The sequence below is a fragment of the Artemia franciscana genome, chromosome 21 (genome assembly GCF_032884065.1).
Source record: "Artemia franciscana chromosome 21, ASM3288406v1, whole genome shotgun sequence".
Taxonomy (NCBI): Eukaryota; Metazoa; Arthropoda; class Branchiopoda; order Anostraca; family Artemiidae; genus Artemia; species Artemia franciscana.
This window is the reverse complement of record NC_088883.1, coordinates 17086002-17105846: the sequence shown is the minus strand read 5'-3', so window position 1 is coordinate 17105846 and position 19845 is coordinate 17086002. Positions and strand designations below refer to the sequence as shown.

Here is a 19845-nt window from a genome sequence, read left to right as displayed (position 1 = left end):
ATGTTCCAAGTCCTTTTTATGAGAAAGATTATTGGTGCCATCAGTTACTTAATGATGATTTCTTAATGAGACAAGCTTCGGGAATTATATATCCAATAGCTGAAAAGTTCGGTTAGTCTATATAATAGACAAGAGTCACCTAGAGAGAACACAACTTCTTTTTAAGACTAGGAACGGCCACTGGCACTGGCTTGGTTCTCATCTTCAGCAAAGGTTGTGGTAACTCTTCAAAAAGTTAGGAGCAAAGGGCTTGTGAAATCTATCACGCTTTTGCTTTGAAGGCTGGGCCACTGGCCCCTGGACGTCTGACTAGACCCAAAAAAGCATCTTGTGATTACTTTATTTGTGATTCTTTTCACCGATAAGCCCACATTACAATAAATTATCCATTGAAACGCTGAACGAAAATTAAAATTTAAATGCAAAAGTAATTAGTATGGTAAATGTTTTTCTTAACAAAAGAAAGTAATTACACAAGGTGTAATTTGAGGTGACCGAAAGGATCCTGGGAACTACAGGCCGATCTCTCAATTGTCAGTGTTCTCTTAGATATTTGAAAGGGCAATGCTCAAACGTCTGGTTAGATTTCTTGAAGCTAAATTTTTTTTACATCAACATCAGTTTGGGTTTCGCGCAAAGTATTCTACAGAACATGCTTGTAATAGACTTCTTCAGTTTATACGAAGATCTTTAGATTCTAATCTTATTCCTGCAACCATTTTTCTTGATGTAAAGAAAACTTTTTACAGCCTAACACATAAGATTCTCATTGGTAAACTTTGTCATCTTGGTGTCCTTGGGGAAGCATTGTCTTGGTTCTCGTCATACCTAACTGACAGATCTTTTGCCATGGAAGTTAGAGACGAAAAAGTTCCAATTGAATACGGAGTACCCCAAGGTTCTATTCTTGGGCCAACCCTCTTCCTCGTCTATGTGAACGATCTCTACCGACTTTTTAACACCCCAATTAACAATGTTTGCTTGGATTGTGTCACAAATCGTACTCTAAGAGTACGTCGGTGTTCACACCTGATAGTCGAGAAGAATTAATAGCATTTGCAGATGACACTACTTTAGGTGCTGCAGCTCCGGATGAATCATCCCTTATTCTAAAGCTTCAAGCAATGACTGAGAAAATACTCTTTTGGTTTGACATAAATCAACTAACTTTAAATGTAAAAAGTCATACCTTCTTATTTTTTCTCGTAAAGGTGTGAGCTGCCCCACAATTACTGAGCTTCATACACCAAGAGGCTCCATAAGTCGTCCCCCGGATCGATATATGCAATTGCTGGGAGTTCTTTTGGATGAAAATTTATCATTTAAGTGGTATGTTCAAATAATAAGAATGAAAATTTCCCGTGTACTTGGGATCATCCGAAAATTAAAGAGTTTATTTCCTTTCCCTATCCTCCGTCTTTTATACTTCTCTCTGATTTACCCTTATATATGTTACTGTTCGTCTGTGTGGATGTCCATATGTCCCTCGGTACTAGCTCCTATTCACAATCTTCTTGAGAAAGCGGCAAGAATTCTCCTGTCGGCTACACACACTCCTCTTGACCTCCTCAAAATTAAAGATATTTATGTTTTATCTCTATCTTCGTTGGCATATCGATACTTCCAGGGAGATCTCCCTTGCTGTTTTTCAGGACTGCTCAAACTAGTAGGGGAAGTAAATTTGTGTATGGTTCGTAACTGGGAGGATGTGATGATTCAAGCTAGTCCCTCGGTTCTTTCATACTTTGGCCTGGCTGTGGCTGTGGGGCGTGCTTGGAACTTAGTTTCCGCTGAGATCCGGCAGTCACGAACACTTGGCTCTTTTAAGAGACAGATGAAAAATTCTTATTAAAGGCTTCTTATTAAATGTTTCTTATGGTTTATTATGGTTGGTAATATGGTTTATATGGTTGGTTTCTTATGGTTGGAGGAAAGCACCAAAATGAGCTGATATGTGTTTTCGAGCATGCTTTTTAATATGGCTTGATTTTTCAAGCAAAATTCTTCCTCGGAACGCCTCTAGATAGTTTAAAATCCCAGATGGCGGATGATAATACGAGTTTGTCAAAATGAGAAGAAATGGCAGTTCAGATAGGATAGTATGGGGTAATCGATGGCACAAGTTCCAAATATGAGCTTAAAAATAAACTGAGTACTATCAAAGTGCTGCTAGGTGCCTCAAATCCAAGACGGTGATCAAAAATATGAGTTTGTCAAAATAAAAAGATATGACCGCTCAAATCGGCAAACTCCTATTTTCGTCTACCATCTTGCATTTCATGCCACCTAGCGGCGTTCTCGCTCGAAAGTACATCTCATCCAATTATGGTGCTTTCCTCATAATTTTGGTGTTTTTCTGGGTTAAATATTCTGCTGTTTTTCGACGCTTTTCACCCGTATTATATATCTTCTAGTCCAGAAATACCAACAATTTAGAACCAGTTGCTGGTTTAAGTCACATGTTGCGTGTTTACTAACATGGTACGAAGCCATGTTTTTTCTTGTTTTAAATTTTAACTTTGCTGTTTACTTCCATCAGTACATTTTTGCTCTTCTTAAAACAAAAGTTATAAAGACTAACATAACCACTCCACGCTTTCATGTTCAGTACTAAAAAATGCACTATATACCTGTTGGAAGAAAAAAAAAAATTCTTCAAAAAAGTTTTGAAATAAATTTAATTATCGTCTTTAAAAGATAATTGTGAGTGGTATTTTGATTAGTCAACGGGTCTAGTTTGATGTTATCAGATATTTTCAAAAACAATCTCCTATATTCGATTTGAATTTTATTGTCGTTTACTTGCATCCCATTTTCTGACTTATTTTGCAGTTACTTTCATCCGACGAGTGTTCTTTTCTTTCTTTTTTTTAATGAGAAAGCAAATTAATTATAATGGTGTGAATAAACACGAATCAAGTTTCTGTACCACATATTCCAAGAGATAGGTATAGATCATTAGCATTAAGTATGCTATTATAGGAAAAATGTTATACTATGCAAAAGTATTCCTTTCTAAGAGAAATTAACATAATTTCATGTCGGAATCTTTTTAACTCGTGATGTTTTTTTTATTATTAATGAGAAAGAGAAAATGTGATTGTGTTTGGCGTTAAATATTCCTTTAGCTGTTTTTGCTAAATAAGAGTTAAAAAGTTATAACTCTTAACATGTCTAATAGCAACCTTAAGTAGGATTAATCGTGTGTGAGGCTGGGAGTCGTGAGGTATATAAGTCTTCGTTTAATTCTGAAATTAAAACAATATTAGAATTTTTACTTTATCGAACTTTAAACCATTGAATTAAGTCATTGTTTCCAATATTCCTCCTACAGTGATGGCATTTCTAATTGCATGAGACTGGAAGAAGCCTGTTCGTCTGAACATAACTGGATAAGGTTATGCTCTTCAAATGCCTGGTTAGCTAAGCACGTATTTCCAGTAGTGCAAAATACTTGTTTTGACGTTGGATGCCTTTTCACGACAACATGGGACAGTAGGTTACACAAGTCTGTTTAGTTTGCAATTACTTGCAGGAATTCTTTCCACTTCTGTGGGATTTGTTTGTTCGGAAAAAAATTAGTCGTGAACCCCTTCCTTTCTGACTTCTGACAGACAACTTTCAATATCTAATCTATAACATTGAATGCGAGGTTAAGTCTCTCGACATATCTGAGCTGACACTCTATAATGAGAAAAAACCTGTTTTCTGCATGCTCTTTTGAAGTCTTTGAATTCCTTGGGTTCAATATCTGCACCAGAGCAGCTCCATCTGTCAGTTTTTCTGTAACGTACTTACCCTTCAAGGAGCACTGCAAAAACTACTTCATTTATAGTAACGATGAAACTGACCGCTAGATGACAGGTAGGATAAAATTTTTCGACATGGAGGCAAAGTTATGGTATATACAATGTGTCATGTTTGGACTAACGAGCTTTTTTTCTGTTTTTTTTTTTATTATTGTGATTATAGGTTTTTTTAAGCAAACTGAATGTATTTGTTTTAGTAAGTTTATTATAAAAAATGCTTCTCTTCTTACATTATTCAAAACAATAGACGGAATTCCAGATATTATTACTTTAGTCCACTCTTAATTTCATATACAAGTGCCATCGATTAGCCCAGACTAGTCTTTTTTAGTGGTAGTGTCTTCTCATTTTAATAAACTTGTATTTTCGTTCATCATTTTGAATTTGAGGCACATAGTGACACTACGGTACAAATTAGGTTTTTTTTCGTTCACATTTGGAACCTATGCTATCGATTACCCCATACTATCATATTGCAACTGCATGTCTTCACATTTTGACAAACACGTATTTTTGTCCTCCATTTTGGATTTGAGGCACCTAGCGGCACTATGGTACAACTTAAGTTATTTTTCCAATAAAACGAAAATTTAGATTTTGACTAAACTTCAGAATTAATAAACTTCAGAAAAATATTTACATAGCTCACGTCTCCCATCCTCACTTAAGATTAAGTTTACTTAGGGTCGCTACTAGACATTTTAAGAATTATAACTTTTAATACTTATTTTGAGAAAAGAGCTAAAGGAATATTTTACGCCAAATACAATTGCATTTTTTCTCTTTCTTATTAATAATAATAAAAAAAAAAATATCACAAGTTAAGACGATTCCGACATGAATGCATGTTAATATCCCTTATAAAGGAATACTTTTGCACAGAATTACATTTTCCGTACAATAGCATACTTAATACCAATGATCTATACCCATCTCTTGAAATACGTGGTGCAGGAATTTGATTCGTGTTTATTCGCACCATTATAATTAATTCGTTTTCTCATTCTCAGAAAATCTCAGAATCTCAGAAAAAAGAACACCCGTTGGATGAAAGTAACTGCAATTAAAAGCGGAGAATGGGATGCAAGTGAATGACAATAAAGCTCAAATCGAACATAGAAGATTGTTTTTGAAAATGTCTGATTATATGAAACTAAACGCGGTAACTAATTAAAATACCAATCACAATTTATTTATTTTTAAGACGATAAAAAAATTTATTGCAAAACTCTTTTGAAGAAAAACTTTTTCTTTTTCCGACCGCTATATACTGCATTTTTTTTAGTACTATACATGAAAGCGTGGAGTCATTATGATAGTTTTTATAACTTTTATCATAAGAAGAAAAAATTCTTCTGATGGAAGTATAAAGCAAAGTTAATAATTAAAATAAATAATGAACACGGCTTCGTACCATGTTAGTGAACATGTAACATATGACTATAAACCAGCAACTGTTTCTAGATTGTAGTTATTTCTAGACTAGAAGATGTATAGTGCGGGCAAAAAGCGTCGAAAAGCACCAGAATATTTCCGTATTTGAGGAAAGCACCATAATTGGATGAGATGTAATTTCGAGCGAGAGCGGCTTTAGATGGCACGAAATGAAAGATGGCAGACGAAAATTAGGGGGTTTCTCAAAAAGAGAAGACATGGCTGTTCAAATATGCTAGTATAGGGGTAATTGATGGTAGAGATTTTGAATGTGAGCGGAAAAATAACCTAAGTTGTACCGTAGTGCCGCTAGGTGAATCAAATCCAAAATGGCGGACGAAAATACGAGTTCGTCAAAATGAGAAGACATGCAGTACCAATAGACTAGTATAGGGTAATCGATGGCTTCCGAATATGAACGCAAATAAACCTAATTTTTACCGTAGTGCTGCTAGGTGCCTCAAATTCAAAATGATGGGCTAAAATACGAGTTTTTTAAAATGAAAAAAACACGACCGCTCAAATAGGCTAGTCTGGGGTAATCGAGGGCGCTTGTATATGAAAGTAAGAGTGGACTAAAGTAGTAATATTTGGAATTCCGTTTCCCATTCTGAATAATATAAGAAAAAAAACATTTTTTATAATAAACTTACTAAACGAAATACATCCAGTTTGCATAAGAAATCCTATATTCACAATAATAAAGAACAAAAAAAACAACGCTCGTTAGTCCAAACATGACGCCTTGTAAATAGCTTAAATTTACCTTCGTGCAGTCATCTAGCAGTCAGTTTCATTGTTACTATAAGCGAAGTAGTTTTTGTAGTGCTCCTTGAAGGGTAAGTTTGTTGCACCAAAACTGACGGACCGAACTGCCCTGGTGCAGATGTTTAACCCAGGGAATTCAAAGACCTCCGAAAAGAATGCAGAAAACGTGTTTTTTCTCACGAAAGAGTATCAGCTCAGATACGTCGAGAGACTTATTCTCGTATGAAATGTTATAGATTGGATAGTATAAAGTTGTCTTTCTGGAGTCAAAAAGGGAATGCTTCACGACTAAAAGTTTTCCGAACACACAAATCCCGTTGAAGTGAAAAGAATTCCTGCAAGTAGATGCAAACAAAACAGACTTGTGTAACCTGCTGCCCCATGCTGTCGTGAAGAAGTCTCCAACGTCAGAATGGGTATATTGCACTACTGGAAACACATGCTTAGCTAGCCTGGCATTTGAAGAGCAGAACCTTATCCAATTATATCCAGAGGAACAAGCTTCTTCCAGTCTCAGGCAATTGGAAATGCCATCACTGTAAGAGGATTCATTGAAAACAATGACTTAAAACAATGATTTAAGGTTCGATAAAACAAAAATTCTAATATTGATTTGACTTCAGAATTAAACGAAGATTTACATAACTCACGACTCCCAGCCTCACACAAGATTAAGCCTTCTTAAGATCGCCACTAGGCATGTTAAAAATTTTAACTTTTTAATACTTATTCAGAAAAAAGAGCTAAACATGATAATTCTTTATAAAGGAATGATAGAGAAATGTAGTTTTGAATTTCGAAATAGTAACGAATTAGATACCAATGCTAAGTTACAAAATTGGTATTCAATTATAAATAGTTTATTGGTTGATTGTAGTACTCATAAAAGCGTAACTCGTCGTAGAGAAACTAAAAATAAAACATGTATTACTCGAGCTCTTTTAACGGCTATTATTAGAAGAAGGCATTTGTTCAAAATGTGTGCGGCTAGTAATAATGTAAGTGATAAAACAGACTATAAGTTTTATAGTAAACAGCTAAATACATTTCTTAGTAAAGTCAAAGCTGATTACAATCGTAAGCAATTTAAATCTTGTGAAGGTAACCCTGGAAAAACAAAGCAAATTTTAAATTCCGTCGTAAGTCCTAATTATGATGGTATATTTCTGGACAGTATAGATAATGATAATGCAATTGCTGATAGAATGGGCCGTCATTTTGCTAATGTGGGGAAGGATTTGGTTCAAAGTATAGTTATTTCTGAGCATGAAGGTAGCTTAAAAAATATTTATTGAATGCTGGGATGTTTCAGCATATTTGAAACCAATCAATGCTTCTGGGCTTTCTGAAACATTGTAAAGTCAAAAAATGGAGCTTCAGGCTCTAATTTTGTAACAGTTAAAACTTTAAAGTATATTTACCCTGTTGTTCCCGGTCATTTAGTGTATATATTTAATGAATGCTGTAGGACTGGAATGTTTCCAAGTTGTTTTAAAACTGCAAAAGTTATTCCTCTGTATAAAGGCGGGTATCAAAATGTATTAGGAAATTGGAGGTTCATTTCTTTGTTACCGGTAGTATTCAGATTGTTTGAGAAATTAATAGTAAAAAGAATGGTTGAATTTTTGGAGAGTAAGTCATTTGTTAATCCAAATCAATTGGGTTTTCGGAGGGGTTTATTTTTGACAAGTTTTGTGAGTGATGCGTTAGATAATGGTATGAAAGTCGCTTCTGTTTTTCTTGATATAGTAAAAGCTTTTGACTGCGTTGAACATTTTGTACTCATTGCCAAATTAGAAAATTGCGGTTTTTGGGGACAATTTTTTGAATTACGTCCTCATTTTTAAAAGAAAGAACTCAATATGTACAACTAGAGGATAATTTTTTTCAGTAAGTAATATTAAATTTGGAGTACCTCAGGGATCTGCTCTTGGTCCCCTGTTATTTCTATTACTTATAAATGATTTATGCAAAGCTTTTAATATTACTTCGTATGATCTTGAATTTGGATGTTATGGGGAAAAAGTAATAATAAATAGCGATAATGGTTTACTTTTTTTCAATTTATAGAAACCAACTCATAATGACAGTTATTTAAATTTTCGTTCATCTTCCCAATTTCAGTAAAAAATGAAATAGTCACATCATTGTTTGATAGAGTTTTTGAAATTTGTTCCCCAGAGTATTTTTGATTGCAAATTATTGTATTTGAGTGATAATTTATTTTCCTACGGGTATCCTGTAAAATTTATAAATGAAATAATAAAGAAAAGGCAGATTAAGCATGAAAAAGGTAACAAAAACGAAGGTTCTCAGCTTTTGGCCTCTATAATTTCAAATAGACATGTTTTATTGCCTTACATAACAATTCTTAGGGAGAAAATTCAACGGACTTTATTGAAACATAATATATCATCATGTTTTAAATCAATCAGACCGTAAAATAGTTTAGTAGATTATGTAAAGGATGTAATACGTAACACTTTGGCATGTGGAGTGTACAGCATTCTTTGCTCTTGCGTAAAGTTTTACGTCGGTCGAACGCACTAACGATTTGTGGAGCGTTTTGTTGAGAGCCGGAATTCCATGGATAATGCCCTAAAATTCACAAAATCTTCAGAAAGTTTCGCTTCGGCTTTGGCAGAACATATCTTTTGTAATCTGGCCATTTTGTACAGTTCAAAGAAGCAACAACCATTTCCAATGATAAAGGTTTCATTCAATTGAAGCATTAGAAATAAAAAAAACAACAACATATTTTGTCAGGTTTATCAATTAATAGAGATAGAGATAATGGTGATATAAAAATTGATCCTATTTATGACATTATTTAAAAAGTGAACACACATTCAAAAATAAAGTATTGCAAAGTATCCAAGGCATTAATTCAAGTATGTCGCAATAATATAGTTCTAGTACATTTGTTGTTTAAAAAAATTCTCCACTTACTTTTGTAGTTTGATCAAGTTAGCGGTAAATTGTAAATATAAGTTATTGTATATCATATATTTTATATTAGTCCATTTTAGTTTTATATATATTTTTAATTATATTTTTCAGTTTTGGTTTCTTTTTTTTTTGTTTGCGCTGAATATGCCTTGTTATATACGGGTGAAATATTCGTTTGGTTTTTGTTGTTTCTCTTCGCTTTCATTGACCTTAGACCCATTTGTCGTCTTTGTAATCATTTCTTTGTTTTTAATTTGATTTTACTATTATAAAAGGATACTTTTCATAAAAATTCTTATGATTCTACTTCACACAAACAAATAAAAAATTGATGCCTAAATAAAACTTTTACAATGATGACTTTTACTGTATCTTCGGTTTGTTGAAGCAACATTTTTATTTAATGAATCATTGTAACCTTTGGTTTATCTGTTCATTCTCTATATACTTGAAAGAAATGCTGTCAAAAGGAATTATGGATAAAAATCTAACGTTTTTTAGAATATCGAAATAAATTTGATTATTTAAAATATATATATATAGTAATTCCTATAAGTCTCAACAATTTTTGGTGAGAGAAACTGTTTGAAATATATATCGTTTTCACTAAAGTATCCCTCAGACTCATTTCTTTGTAAGTCTGATTTGACTTTTCACTTGATTTTTTATTTATTTTCGGACTCATCTATTCATCCATAGTAGTAACTCTTTTCTTTGTTGTTTATGTATGAGGTGTCAAGGATCGACAAAAACTTTTTTTTCAAAATATGTTCTCCTCATAAATTCATTTAGTAAGCTCGGACCGAGCAGGGACACAACAAATTTGCGCCTATTTTCGGCGCCACGAATCAATAGGCTACAACACACCGTGTTCAATAGTTTCGGTATTCATTGGGGTTCTTCTGTTGCTGTCTACATGTCCTGCATGTTTCAAACCTATCTGAAGGAAAGCACATTTCTTGCCCATTTCTGGGCGCCAAGAATAGATACAAACAGAAAAGCTTCAAACTTATTCATTTGTATATAATATATGCTTTGTTTATATAATCTTCTGTCTCAAATTCTCACTTTATCGTTTTTTATTTAAAGATCAAATATTTAAAACCGGGAGTCAGGCATACGATCAGTTTTGCTTAGTTAGTCAATGCGAATTACACCATCCTGATATTGTACTATTTTTGCACTGATGGAGAATTCTGTGGATTCCAATTATGGAAGGCTGATCTAAAGCATGTTTCAAGAGTAGGTTTACATTTAACTTCAAAGGTGACCGAGATGATACTTATGTATTTTTTTCCAAGTCTGTGTTTTGAAAAAATAATGTTGACCTTGTTTTCGTCCCAATTGGCCAACCATATTATTTTTCACCAGGTTCCCCTTGGCCCAGGGATTTACGGCTGCAAGTTTCAAATTAATGAAAGAAGGGAAGTTTACTTCCCATTTGTCTGTGCTTTGACACCCTTCTCCTCGACCCACAAAGGCCCTTGGAAGTTTTAAGCCAATCGAACAAAATTTTTTGGTCTTTTTTGGGCCCTTGCTTGGAAGGGGGCAGTGACCCAGGTTGAAATTATTTCTTGTTCGCAAGGGTGCACTTGGTCCAGGGACTTACAATTTAAATTTCAAACTGTTCAGAAAAAAAGAGGTCGTTGGTTGTTTTCTGTCCTCAATTTTCTGACAAACCTATATTCTATGGATTTTTTGTCTGATTGAAGTCCCAATGTCCTGATTAATTCAGTTTACAAGTAAAAAGGTTGATTGGCCATTTTTAAGTGGGATGCGTCCCTAATCTAAGCTTTTATGCGTGAAGATCTTTTGGGAATAAGAAAATGCTTGTGCAAGTTTCGAGCCTTTCAGAATAAAATTTTCGGCCCTGTTTTGGGGATGCCAGTATTTTTCTTTTGCTGTTTTTCTTTGCACTTTGGGGTCCTCTTTTCTCAGGGCCGTTTTTAGGCCCATTGGGAGGAACAAGCGCCGAAATTTGTTTTTATATTAAGTTCCTCTTGGCTCGGGGACTTGCAACTACAGGTTTTAAACTGTTCAGGGACAATTAAGTTTTAATCTATTTCGGACCTACTAACATCTTCTGTCCCTTAAACAAAAGCGTCTGGTCCTGGCAAGAGAAAATTCCTGGAAGTTTCAAGCTAATCGGAGAAAAAAAAATGTTTTTTTTTTAGCTGCGGTTTTTCTTTTATGAATTGAGATTCCCCTGATCTAATGGATTTCAGACCTGAATGTTAAGCTATTTAAAAAAAAACTTGTTTTGGGGGATGGGCCCGTCCCCCAAAACATTTTTATATTAGGTTCCTTTTGGTTCTAGGAATTATGGCTACAGGTTTAAACTGGTCAGGGACACAAGCCTTGGCTTGTTTTCAGGACCCCTAATACCCTCTTTCCAACTTTATCTATAATCCTCTTAAAACAAGGAACAATATCTGAATGTTTCAAGTCAATCGCAATACCACGATCAAACATAGTCCCTTTTTTCACTATTAAACCAATCTGTAATCAATGGGCACTTTCCTTTGTTCACATTCCAGCATATGTTGGGATCAGTTCATCCTCGGAGGCATTTTTATTGGATCTTTCGACTAACCTGAACAACCCTAATTGCGACAACTTAACTTGGTTACATATTTCGACGCTCCTAGGATATCTCAGGGTCCTGCTAGTACTGCAGAAAAAAAGTTTTGGAGTTTCAAGCTTTTTCAAATTTCCTGAAAGCATGGTTTCGGCATTAACTTTCGCTTTTCGAATAAAAATAAATATTATTTTCTTAATAGGCCTTAAATTTGAGCTAAATAATTTTTTCACTTGGACCCGGAGACGGAGAATTCAAGAAAGGGATTTTAAGTATCTGTCAAAAGATTCTTGGCCCCGGAGATTTCGACTGTTCAATGTTTATACTTCCAACTATCTACTCCATATATGACAAATAAGTCCCGTGGTATTATGTACCACTTTACAATGGCGTTGCCAAGACAAATTTATACTAAGCATATAGATGTATGCATTAGCTTTCAAAAGAGCTCTTAGACACTTTTCGAGGATTTTTTGGTAGACCACCAGTGCTGAAGAAATAAAAGAATTTAAAAAAGAAACTTCAAGCTCTTTTTTGAAATTTTTGGAAAATCGCTTTTGAGATTAACTTTTACTGTTAAGATAACCATAACAGTTTTTGTTCCAAAATTAAACTTAAAAGAATTATTTTCATTGGACTTTTTTTCAAAACTTGTTTTTTTGTTTTCTCTTACCAAGGGGACTGGGAGGGGATTATGCAAGAGGAGGAGTTATAAATCTCCTTTCAAGGGGTTTTAGCCTCATAGATTATAATGATACACTGTTTTTGCTTCCCAGCCTTTCAACTCCAGAATTGACACAAAAGTGCAATTCATGGTGCCATATGGCACTTTACAATGGCAGTATCAGGACGCAGTTAAAAATGACGAACGACGAACATAGAAATTGTCAATAACTAGAAATGAACCATTAAGCACCTCTCTGTTATGTTGCAGTAGCCTTTTAGTTCTGCTAGTGAGCAGATAATTTATGAAACTTGTGAAACAGCCTTTCAACCTCAGAAATGACACAAAAAGTGCTATTTTTGGTGCCATATGGCACTTTACAATGGTAGTATCAGAATAGAGTTAAAAAATGACGAACGACGAACGTAGATATGATCAATAACTAGAAATGAACAAGTAAGCACATCTCTGTGATGTTGCAGTAGCCTTTTAACTCTGCTAGTCAGCAGACAATTTATGAAACTTTTGAAACAGCCTTTCAACTTTAGAAATGACACAAAACTGCTATTTTTGGTGCCATATGGCACTTTACAATGGTAGTATCAGGACACAGTTAAAAAATAACGAACGACGAACGTAGATATAATCAATAACTAGAAATGAACCATTAAGCATGTCTCTGTGATGTTGCAGTAGCCTTCTTATTATGCTAGTCAGCAGAGAATTTATGAAACTTTGTGAAACATTTTTGAGGAGCTTCAAGCTGCTTTTCGAAGCTCTTTCTAAATTTCAGATGTTGCTGCAACCACGGTATACAATCCGTACGAAGCGAACTGTCATTACAGACTATTTGAAAGCTTTATTGACTAATCTTATTTATTAGTGGCCTCATTGATTGATGTTCAGTTTTGTGCAGTTTTGTGTCAGCTATGAAGGTGGAGTTCAGTTGCTCTTAATTTAATGGGGGGGGGGGGTGCTTGATGCTTAAAGTGAGCATTTTTTTAGCGAGAGGTCCTTCAAATAAGTACGAAGGGGAGGGAGTATGCGTCTTGGCCTTTAAGCATCTGAAGGAGAACCTTTTGACCAAAAAATGCACCATTAGCGCTGAGTGGTGCCAATCGGGAGGGGTGCATTCCCCCTCCCTAGAGTTTTTGTACCCCCTTTCTAAATCTTAAAAAATCTTTTTTTTTTTATTTCGACCGAAACAATTGACCTCCCTAGAGTTTGTGAAATATATTTTGCCCTTCTCCAAAAGCTCGAAATCTTAGCATGAAATTTTTATTTTGTATTAGATAAAGCGATTCATGCAGATACTTGCCTCAACAGAGGTATATGGGTGGAGGACATACCCTAAGAACAAAATCGGTTAAAAAGATTTTGCCTTCGAGAGAATTTTAACTTATTGCTTAGATTTTTACAAGCGTACTTTTGAAGGGTGATTGTAATTCATGGAGTACTATTAAAAAACGAACTTTAACCTAGAGCAAAGAGAGGAGAAATTAAGGTGAATTGAGGTCCCCTATTATCTAGAACAAACCTTAATGTGATACAGAAACAAACTTTTGATAATGAAAATATACATGAAGCATAAAAAAATAGTTTCTTCAAATGAAAGTTAAGAATAACGTTAAAAAAAAAACAACGATTAGTATAAGTATAAGATGGGCAGCCACCCCTATACCGTCCATTCTCTCTGCTTAAGTTTCAACATACAATAGACATTACTCTTAGTGTCAATAAAGTATAACTTAAACATTAAACTAAAGAGTGGATGCTTTCTCCTCATATTCAAGATAGTTTCTTGTTGTTTTAAGCTTTAATGTTTGTTTTTACTTTCTTTTTTTTAATGTTTTTTCTTCACCTAATATTTTTTTATACCTTCTTCCTAAGATTCCGTTTGATAATTGCAGATTCAAGACGCAATGGGATCTTCCTGGCAGTGGATATACTTTATTTCAATGGTCATCATAGGAGCTTTCTTCGTTATGAACCTTATTCTTGGTGTATTAAGCGGGTAAGTATAATCGACCTCCATAGCTTGATTTGGTTTATTTTTATAGCGTAGAAATTGGCTCCTGAGCACTCTTATGCTCCATGCTAATGAAAATCTATAATACTATGCTTATTCGAATAAAAAAAGACTATGTAACTATATAGACTATGTCTGAATGTCAGAAAAAAACTTTTTTTTTTTAATCGAATCCGAGGTCGTAGAACTTTATGAAAGGGGTCCTTTGAAAGAAATTGCCAAGTTTAGTGCTCTTTTAATGCAACAAAGGATATCTTGCCACAGGAAAATGGCTTTTTCTGCCATTTTGTGCTACCAAACATCAAGTTTCATCAAAAGAGGGTCAAAATAACCGAAAGTGGAAATTCTAAAATTGCCAATCGATTTCCCATAGCCGCTCTCCTCACGTGTTAAGAAACTAGGCAATAGGCACTTTTACTCTAGCCTCTTGCCATCATTTTGAAATTAGAGGCCCTGATTTCAATCCTGAAGGTTTAAAGGCTTGATCATTTCTGAGTGGAGTTCAAAACGTATGACTTTAATTGTTAATAAGCAGACTATCAATGCGACTGACAAAAATCATGGTAACTACCCATAAGCACCAAAATAATATTTTTTATTAACTTTTACACTGTATTTTTTCCTACGTTTAAATCATTTTTTCATTCTGAGTAGCAGGCTATCAAAAGATAGCATAAAGATATTTATCGACTTATTTAAATGCCCCCCCCCCCTTAGAAATTCGTCTTGATAATCCTTCCGAGGAGTACCATACTTGCATATGGGACTTTTGGGCTATTTTCGGAGTGGATAGGTTTGGAAGCATAAAGAGGGTACTATTGCAATCTCCATGGTCGAACACCCTTCACTGGAAGTCTATTACCCTCCCTCTTGCATACTCCTTCTCCCAGCCCCCTTAATTAGTGAAATAATATACTTTAGAAAAAAAATACCTAATGAATTGTAATTGAATAATGAAGTGTAATTTTTCTATTTGCGTTTAATATCGAAAAAAATAGATTTTTTTAACAAGCTCATAAAAATAGCGATCATAGCGTACCCCTTAGACACTTTATTTACGTGGGAAAGTTGCACATATGTTGTAGGAGTTTCATTGCCTAAATTAAATATGATTCTTTTATAAAGTTCAATGTGCAACTTTAAAAAAATTAGCAAAAACTATTTAAAAAACAAAGTTTTTCCTGCGGCAGTAAAGAGGAAAGTTGAAGCTTAAAACTGACAAAGACTATTTCCGATTAACCCAATACCGAGGCGGTGTTATTTAGGTGCCTATTACCTGCTATCGAGAGGGGGCTTGTTACCTTCCTGTAACTTTTAGCCCTTGAAAAAGTACTGTTACTGTGCCCCCCCCCCCTTCCATGAGAATCGGATAAAAATAAGAATAAGAATAATTGTACATAGGTGGCCCTTCGTTCTTTACAAACAGACACTAGCTCTTGGACTCTCTCTATTATTAGCATCGAAAAGGTGTGAAATCTCTTACAAGAAAAAATAAATTTTCAAATCAAATATTCACGAAATAATACAATATAAAAATATAGTGCTTGGTTTTCTATTTTGCTAAAATTCACATATATTGTCATTCTGTCAAATAAAGAATGAATTAAAATTGAGGTTGTAAGCATAAAAAACCTTGAAGTTTTGTTTTCAGAAAGTCTTGTTTTTATTAGTTGTATGGCTCTGGTAAGGTCTTTTTAACAATGTAAGGCTATTTACTTGCGTTTATTCTGGTGCTTCATTTTACAATTTTGTTTATAATTTTTACCAAATGGAATTTTCCCTTGTGATCTGAGATGGCGTTCCCTGAATAGATGATATATGCGGGTGGGCGATTCCTCTTATGAATGAGCGTGCACTTTTCACTGAAACAGTGAAATCAGGGATGTGCACATCTTCATTAGAACTGTGTGGTACTTACGTGTTATAGCGACCATGCCAAAGGAGTGAAGTTCGATTAATTCTGGTTAAATACACCAAAATACGATGAAAATACAATACTTTAGTAGCAAAACTATGGAAAATACAATAGAGAATTATGAAAAGCAGGCTGACCAGAACGCACTATATTAAATGCCTAACCCAACCACCTCTATATATTAAATATTTAATTGAAATATACCTGCAAAGTATTTTCTCTCGCTCAGGCTAAGCTGATTATCTCCGACTGGACACGGAAAACCGATTTCATTACAGATCCAGAACATAATGTAGTTGCTATAGCACGTAAGTACTGACTACTTTAATCCATTGAAGTAGGCTGACTTTTCTTATATTTTTTTCGGATAGACTTTTCTTATGTTCTTTTCGGATCTTGTGATGTTTTTCGATTTTTTTCTACCGTTTATGAAACTAGTAGAGATATTGTTTTTTTCATTACCCTGAACTCTAATAATGCTCATTAAAAGTATTTCTTAATAGAGAGTTTTCCAAGGAAAGAGAGAAACAACAAGCCAGGGGAGATTTTCACAAGCTGCGGGAAAAACAGAGGCTTGAAGAAGACATAAAAGGATACTTGGACTGGATTACTCAAGCTGAGGACTTGGATCCAGATAATGAGGATCAAAAAAGAGATGAAATTAAAAAAGGTGAGGATAGATATGTTTTTTACCATTTTGAAAGCATATACGAATTTTTTGGGGGAGGGGCCCTAATCCCTCCTTCTCTCACGTCTCTCCAGGAAGACCAATACTGGATGGCCATAACTGTTTACAAGTACGACACTTTGCAATCCTTCTCAGACCCTCTCAGATTTTTGACTAAATGTCATTTTTTTTCAAAATTTTAATTACAACCCAATATTTACTTCTTAACCAGGGGTGCTGAAAAATCAGGAAGCTGCTAATCTATTTACAATTATAAATATGAACAATTTAACAGCAAGGCAATTGGGGCTTATGGGGGTGGTCGCCCTCATCACATCTTAATTTGACCTGGGATTGATTCGGAAAATGATCAGAAGTTAGATAGAAAAAAAAAATTATAAGACGTTGGACAGAAAAAAAGACCAATGAACCAATGATCTTAGAATCGTACAAAATTATATAAACATTCTTCCAGTTCCAAAAGAGAAACTGCCACATGGTGCCACATTCATCACAAAACATATCGCGCAGTCAAAACAAAATGAAGGGTCATTATATCGAAGGTATATACAGTAATACTAACAGCTATGCAACATTTTAGTGGTGCATATTGAGGTAATCTGAGGTAATATGAGATAATAATCATTGAGGTAGGGTGGAAGGTGAGTGGGTCTTGTGTGAGGATAGAGCATGCCTAAACACTCAAAAAGTAAATTCCTAGGGCCAAATTTTTCCACTTTCACGGTAGGCCCTTCTGATCAATTTGTAGAAAATTTCTTCATTTGGGATAGTATATTAGGGCTAAGCTTTAAAATGCATGCTAAAGGGAGAACGATTCCCACATTATTGCGGGAATATTTTTGGCGTAAATTAAGAATTTATTTATCATGATATTATTAGATAGCTCGGAAGACTCTTCGTGACTAGTATCAAACACATTGAAAATTAATTGGAATTGTAAACTAATTATTAAAGGGACCAATTTATATTGATGGAATGAACATTTCTGAATACTTTTTTATTAGTGTTTTTGCAATTGATTGGAGCTGTTTTTGTCGTAAATATCGTATCATATACTTGCCTGCACAAAGGCTGAAGAGGGAGCGGGGAAAGTTTCCCACGAAGAGTGTTTTTTGAAGAATACTCCCTTAAAAAAATAATCTTCACTTGCTGAAAAATCATTTTGGCATTTCAGGCCCCTCTTCCAAAAATATTAATGGATCATCTTTTTCAGGGGTGATTTTCGAAGCATGATTATGCGAAATTTAAAGTTAGGATTCAGTTAAAAGTCAGTTGGGGACGGGAGCGCACCTCATATTCCAATTACGGACAATATAATGTTAAAATAAAAAAATAAAACTCAAGTTCTACACAGCAAAGTAAAGAGTGACATTAAAACTCAGAGCGGATAGAAATTATCCTGTTTATGAGGATGGCTACCGCCCTCTAAGGCTCTATCCTTTTCCCAGGTGTCTGAATTTTTCTGCAAATGCTCAAGAGCGAATGCCCTAAAAATTGTATGTAATATGATAAAAAGTTTTACACAATTCCTGGAGAGTGACTAGTCTATTCGAAAGGGGCTGGTGAATAAAACACCTGGAATTGACAACAGGCTTTATTTTAACTCCAAAATATTTTCAGTTATACCCTAGCTATTTTTTAGCGTAAAGCCACTCTTTACTTTCCTTTGAAAACTTTTTTTGGTCAAAGGACTACCTTTAGCGGGAAGTTACCTTCTGTGTGCTTATCTGCATTAAACCATTTTTAAAGTGATTGCAAGTTTCTCTAAAGTTTGACAATTTGTCTAAAGGACCTTTAACGTTGAATATCCTGGAGATAAATTTACCATTGTTCCAAAATTGTTACGAAGACAAGTTTCATCAATGTCTGAAAATTTGCCATACATCACTGGCAGCATTTGATTAAGTAACTCGAGAAAGTACTCCCAAAACAGACTCTAAGTCAGCCCAGTTTAATCTTGGTGAATTTTTATAGGTGAATCATTCTAATGTCACTTCCTTAACGTAGATTAAAATACCGTTGCGATAGGTTCTAGAAGCAGATCTGAGTAAAATATTGTTTTAATACATTTTTCAAATCGCTCTTGATAATAGACAGTCATCAAAGAGTAGCCTTTTTCGATGCAAATTCAAACTAGATGTGGAGGTTTAATACAAATTTATAGTTGAAAAGAACTCATTTTGAACGCTAATTGCACACAATTGGAAATAAGTAAGTTCAAAATTACTAATCAGAGCCATTAGAGTTAGAAGATTTGTGTAACAACAGAAAGGATGGATTTATCTCCAAAAAGGGGCACTTTTGATAAAAATCACAATATCAAGTTCAATATGTCCAAAACTCTATCTAGAGGGTTTCAAGTGCCTATATCCAAGCGCACCAATTTTTTTTTTTTCCTGAGAGAGACAGTCAAGGTCACCGTACCGAAACAACGGTAGTAGAATAGGATAGCGATTATTTGAACAAATGGTTCAGATTCTAATGCTATTTTACGCAAAAAAGGTTGCATTTCAACAATATGCCAACTTCTGTTGTTTTACCACAAATTCAAAACAAGAATTTTGGAAGAATAGGGTAAAACTATTGAGGCATGGAGCTGCTATCGAGCGAAAACTACGACAAATAAAATTCGTTCAGATACATCAAAAGCCATTTATATCAACACCTTCTGGTTCTAGAGCCCATGATGTAACGCTGTGGCTGAACTCATCGTTAAGCATATGCAAAGATGTATGCCGAAGTACTGGTGATAATGTTTGATCTTTTTTGTGACTTATTTTGATTAATTTTGTGAAATATTATTTAGATACGGGGTGCCTTTCCTTTGATTTTTAGCAAAGCAAAAACCGTAGCTTGTTTATATCTATTGTTGGGTGTATGTAATCGGGACCAAAAAAATAACTTACATGTATAATTAAACCTGGGCTTGCTTTTAAGACCCTTTGAAGCATTATGAATATAAAACGTGCAATTCTGCTTAAAAATAGTTTTGAATTAAGTTAGCGAAATTG

General features: G+C 34.5%; 1 protein-coding gene across 13 annotated transcripts in view; it reads left to right on the top strand.

The window, feature by feature from the left end:
• LOC136040963 (muscle calcium channel subunit alpha-1-like) overlaps positions 1-19845 on the top strand; it is a 220922-nt gene that overhangs the window by 80508 nt on the left and 120569 nt on the right. For all 13 annotated transcript variants that reach the window (XM_065725425.1, XM_065725427.1, XM_065725428.1 and 10 more), the window contains 2 exons: positions 14113-14216; positions 16650-16816. In XM_065725425.1, the coding sequence (XP_065581497.1) occupies positions 14113-14216; positions 16650-16816 (271 nt within the window). The remainder of the gene's footprint in view (positions 1-14112; positions 14217-16649; positions 16817-19845) is intronic.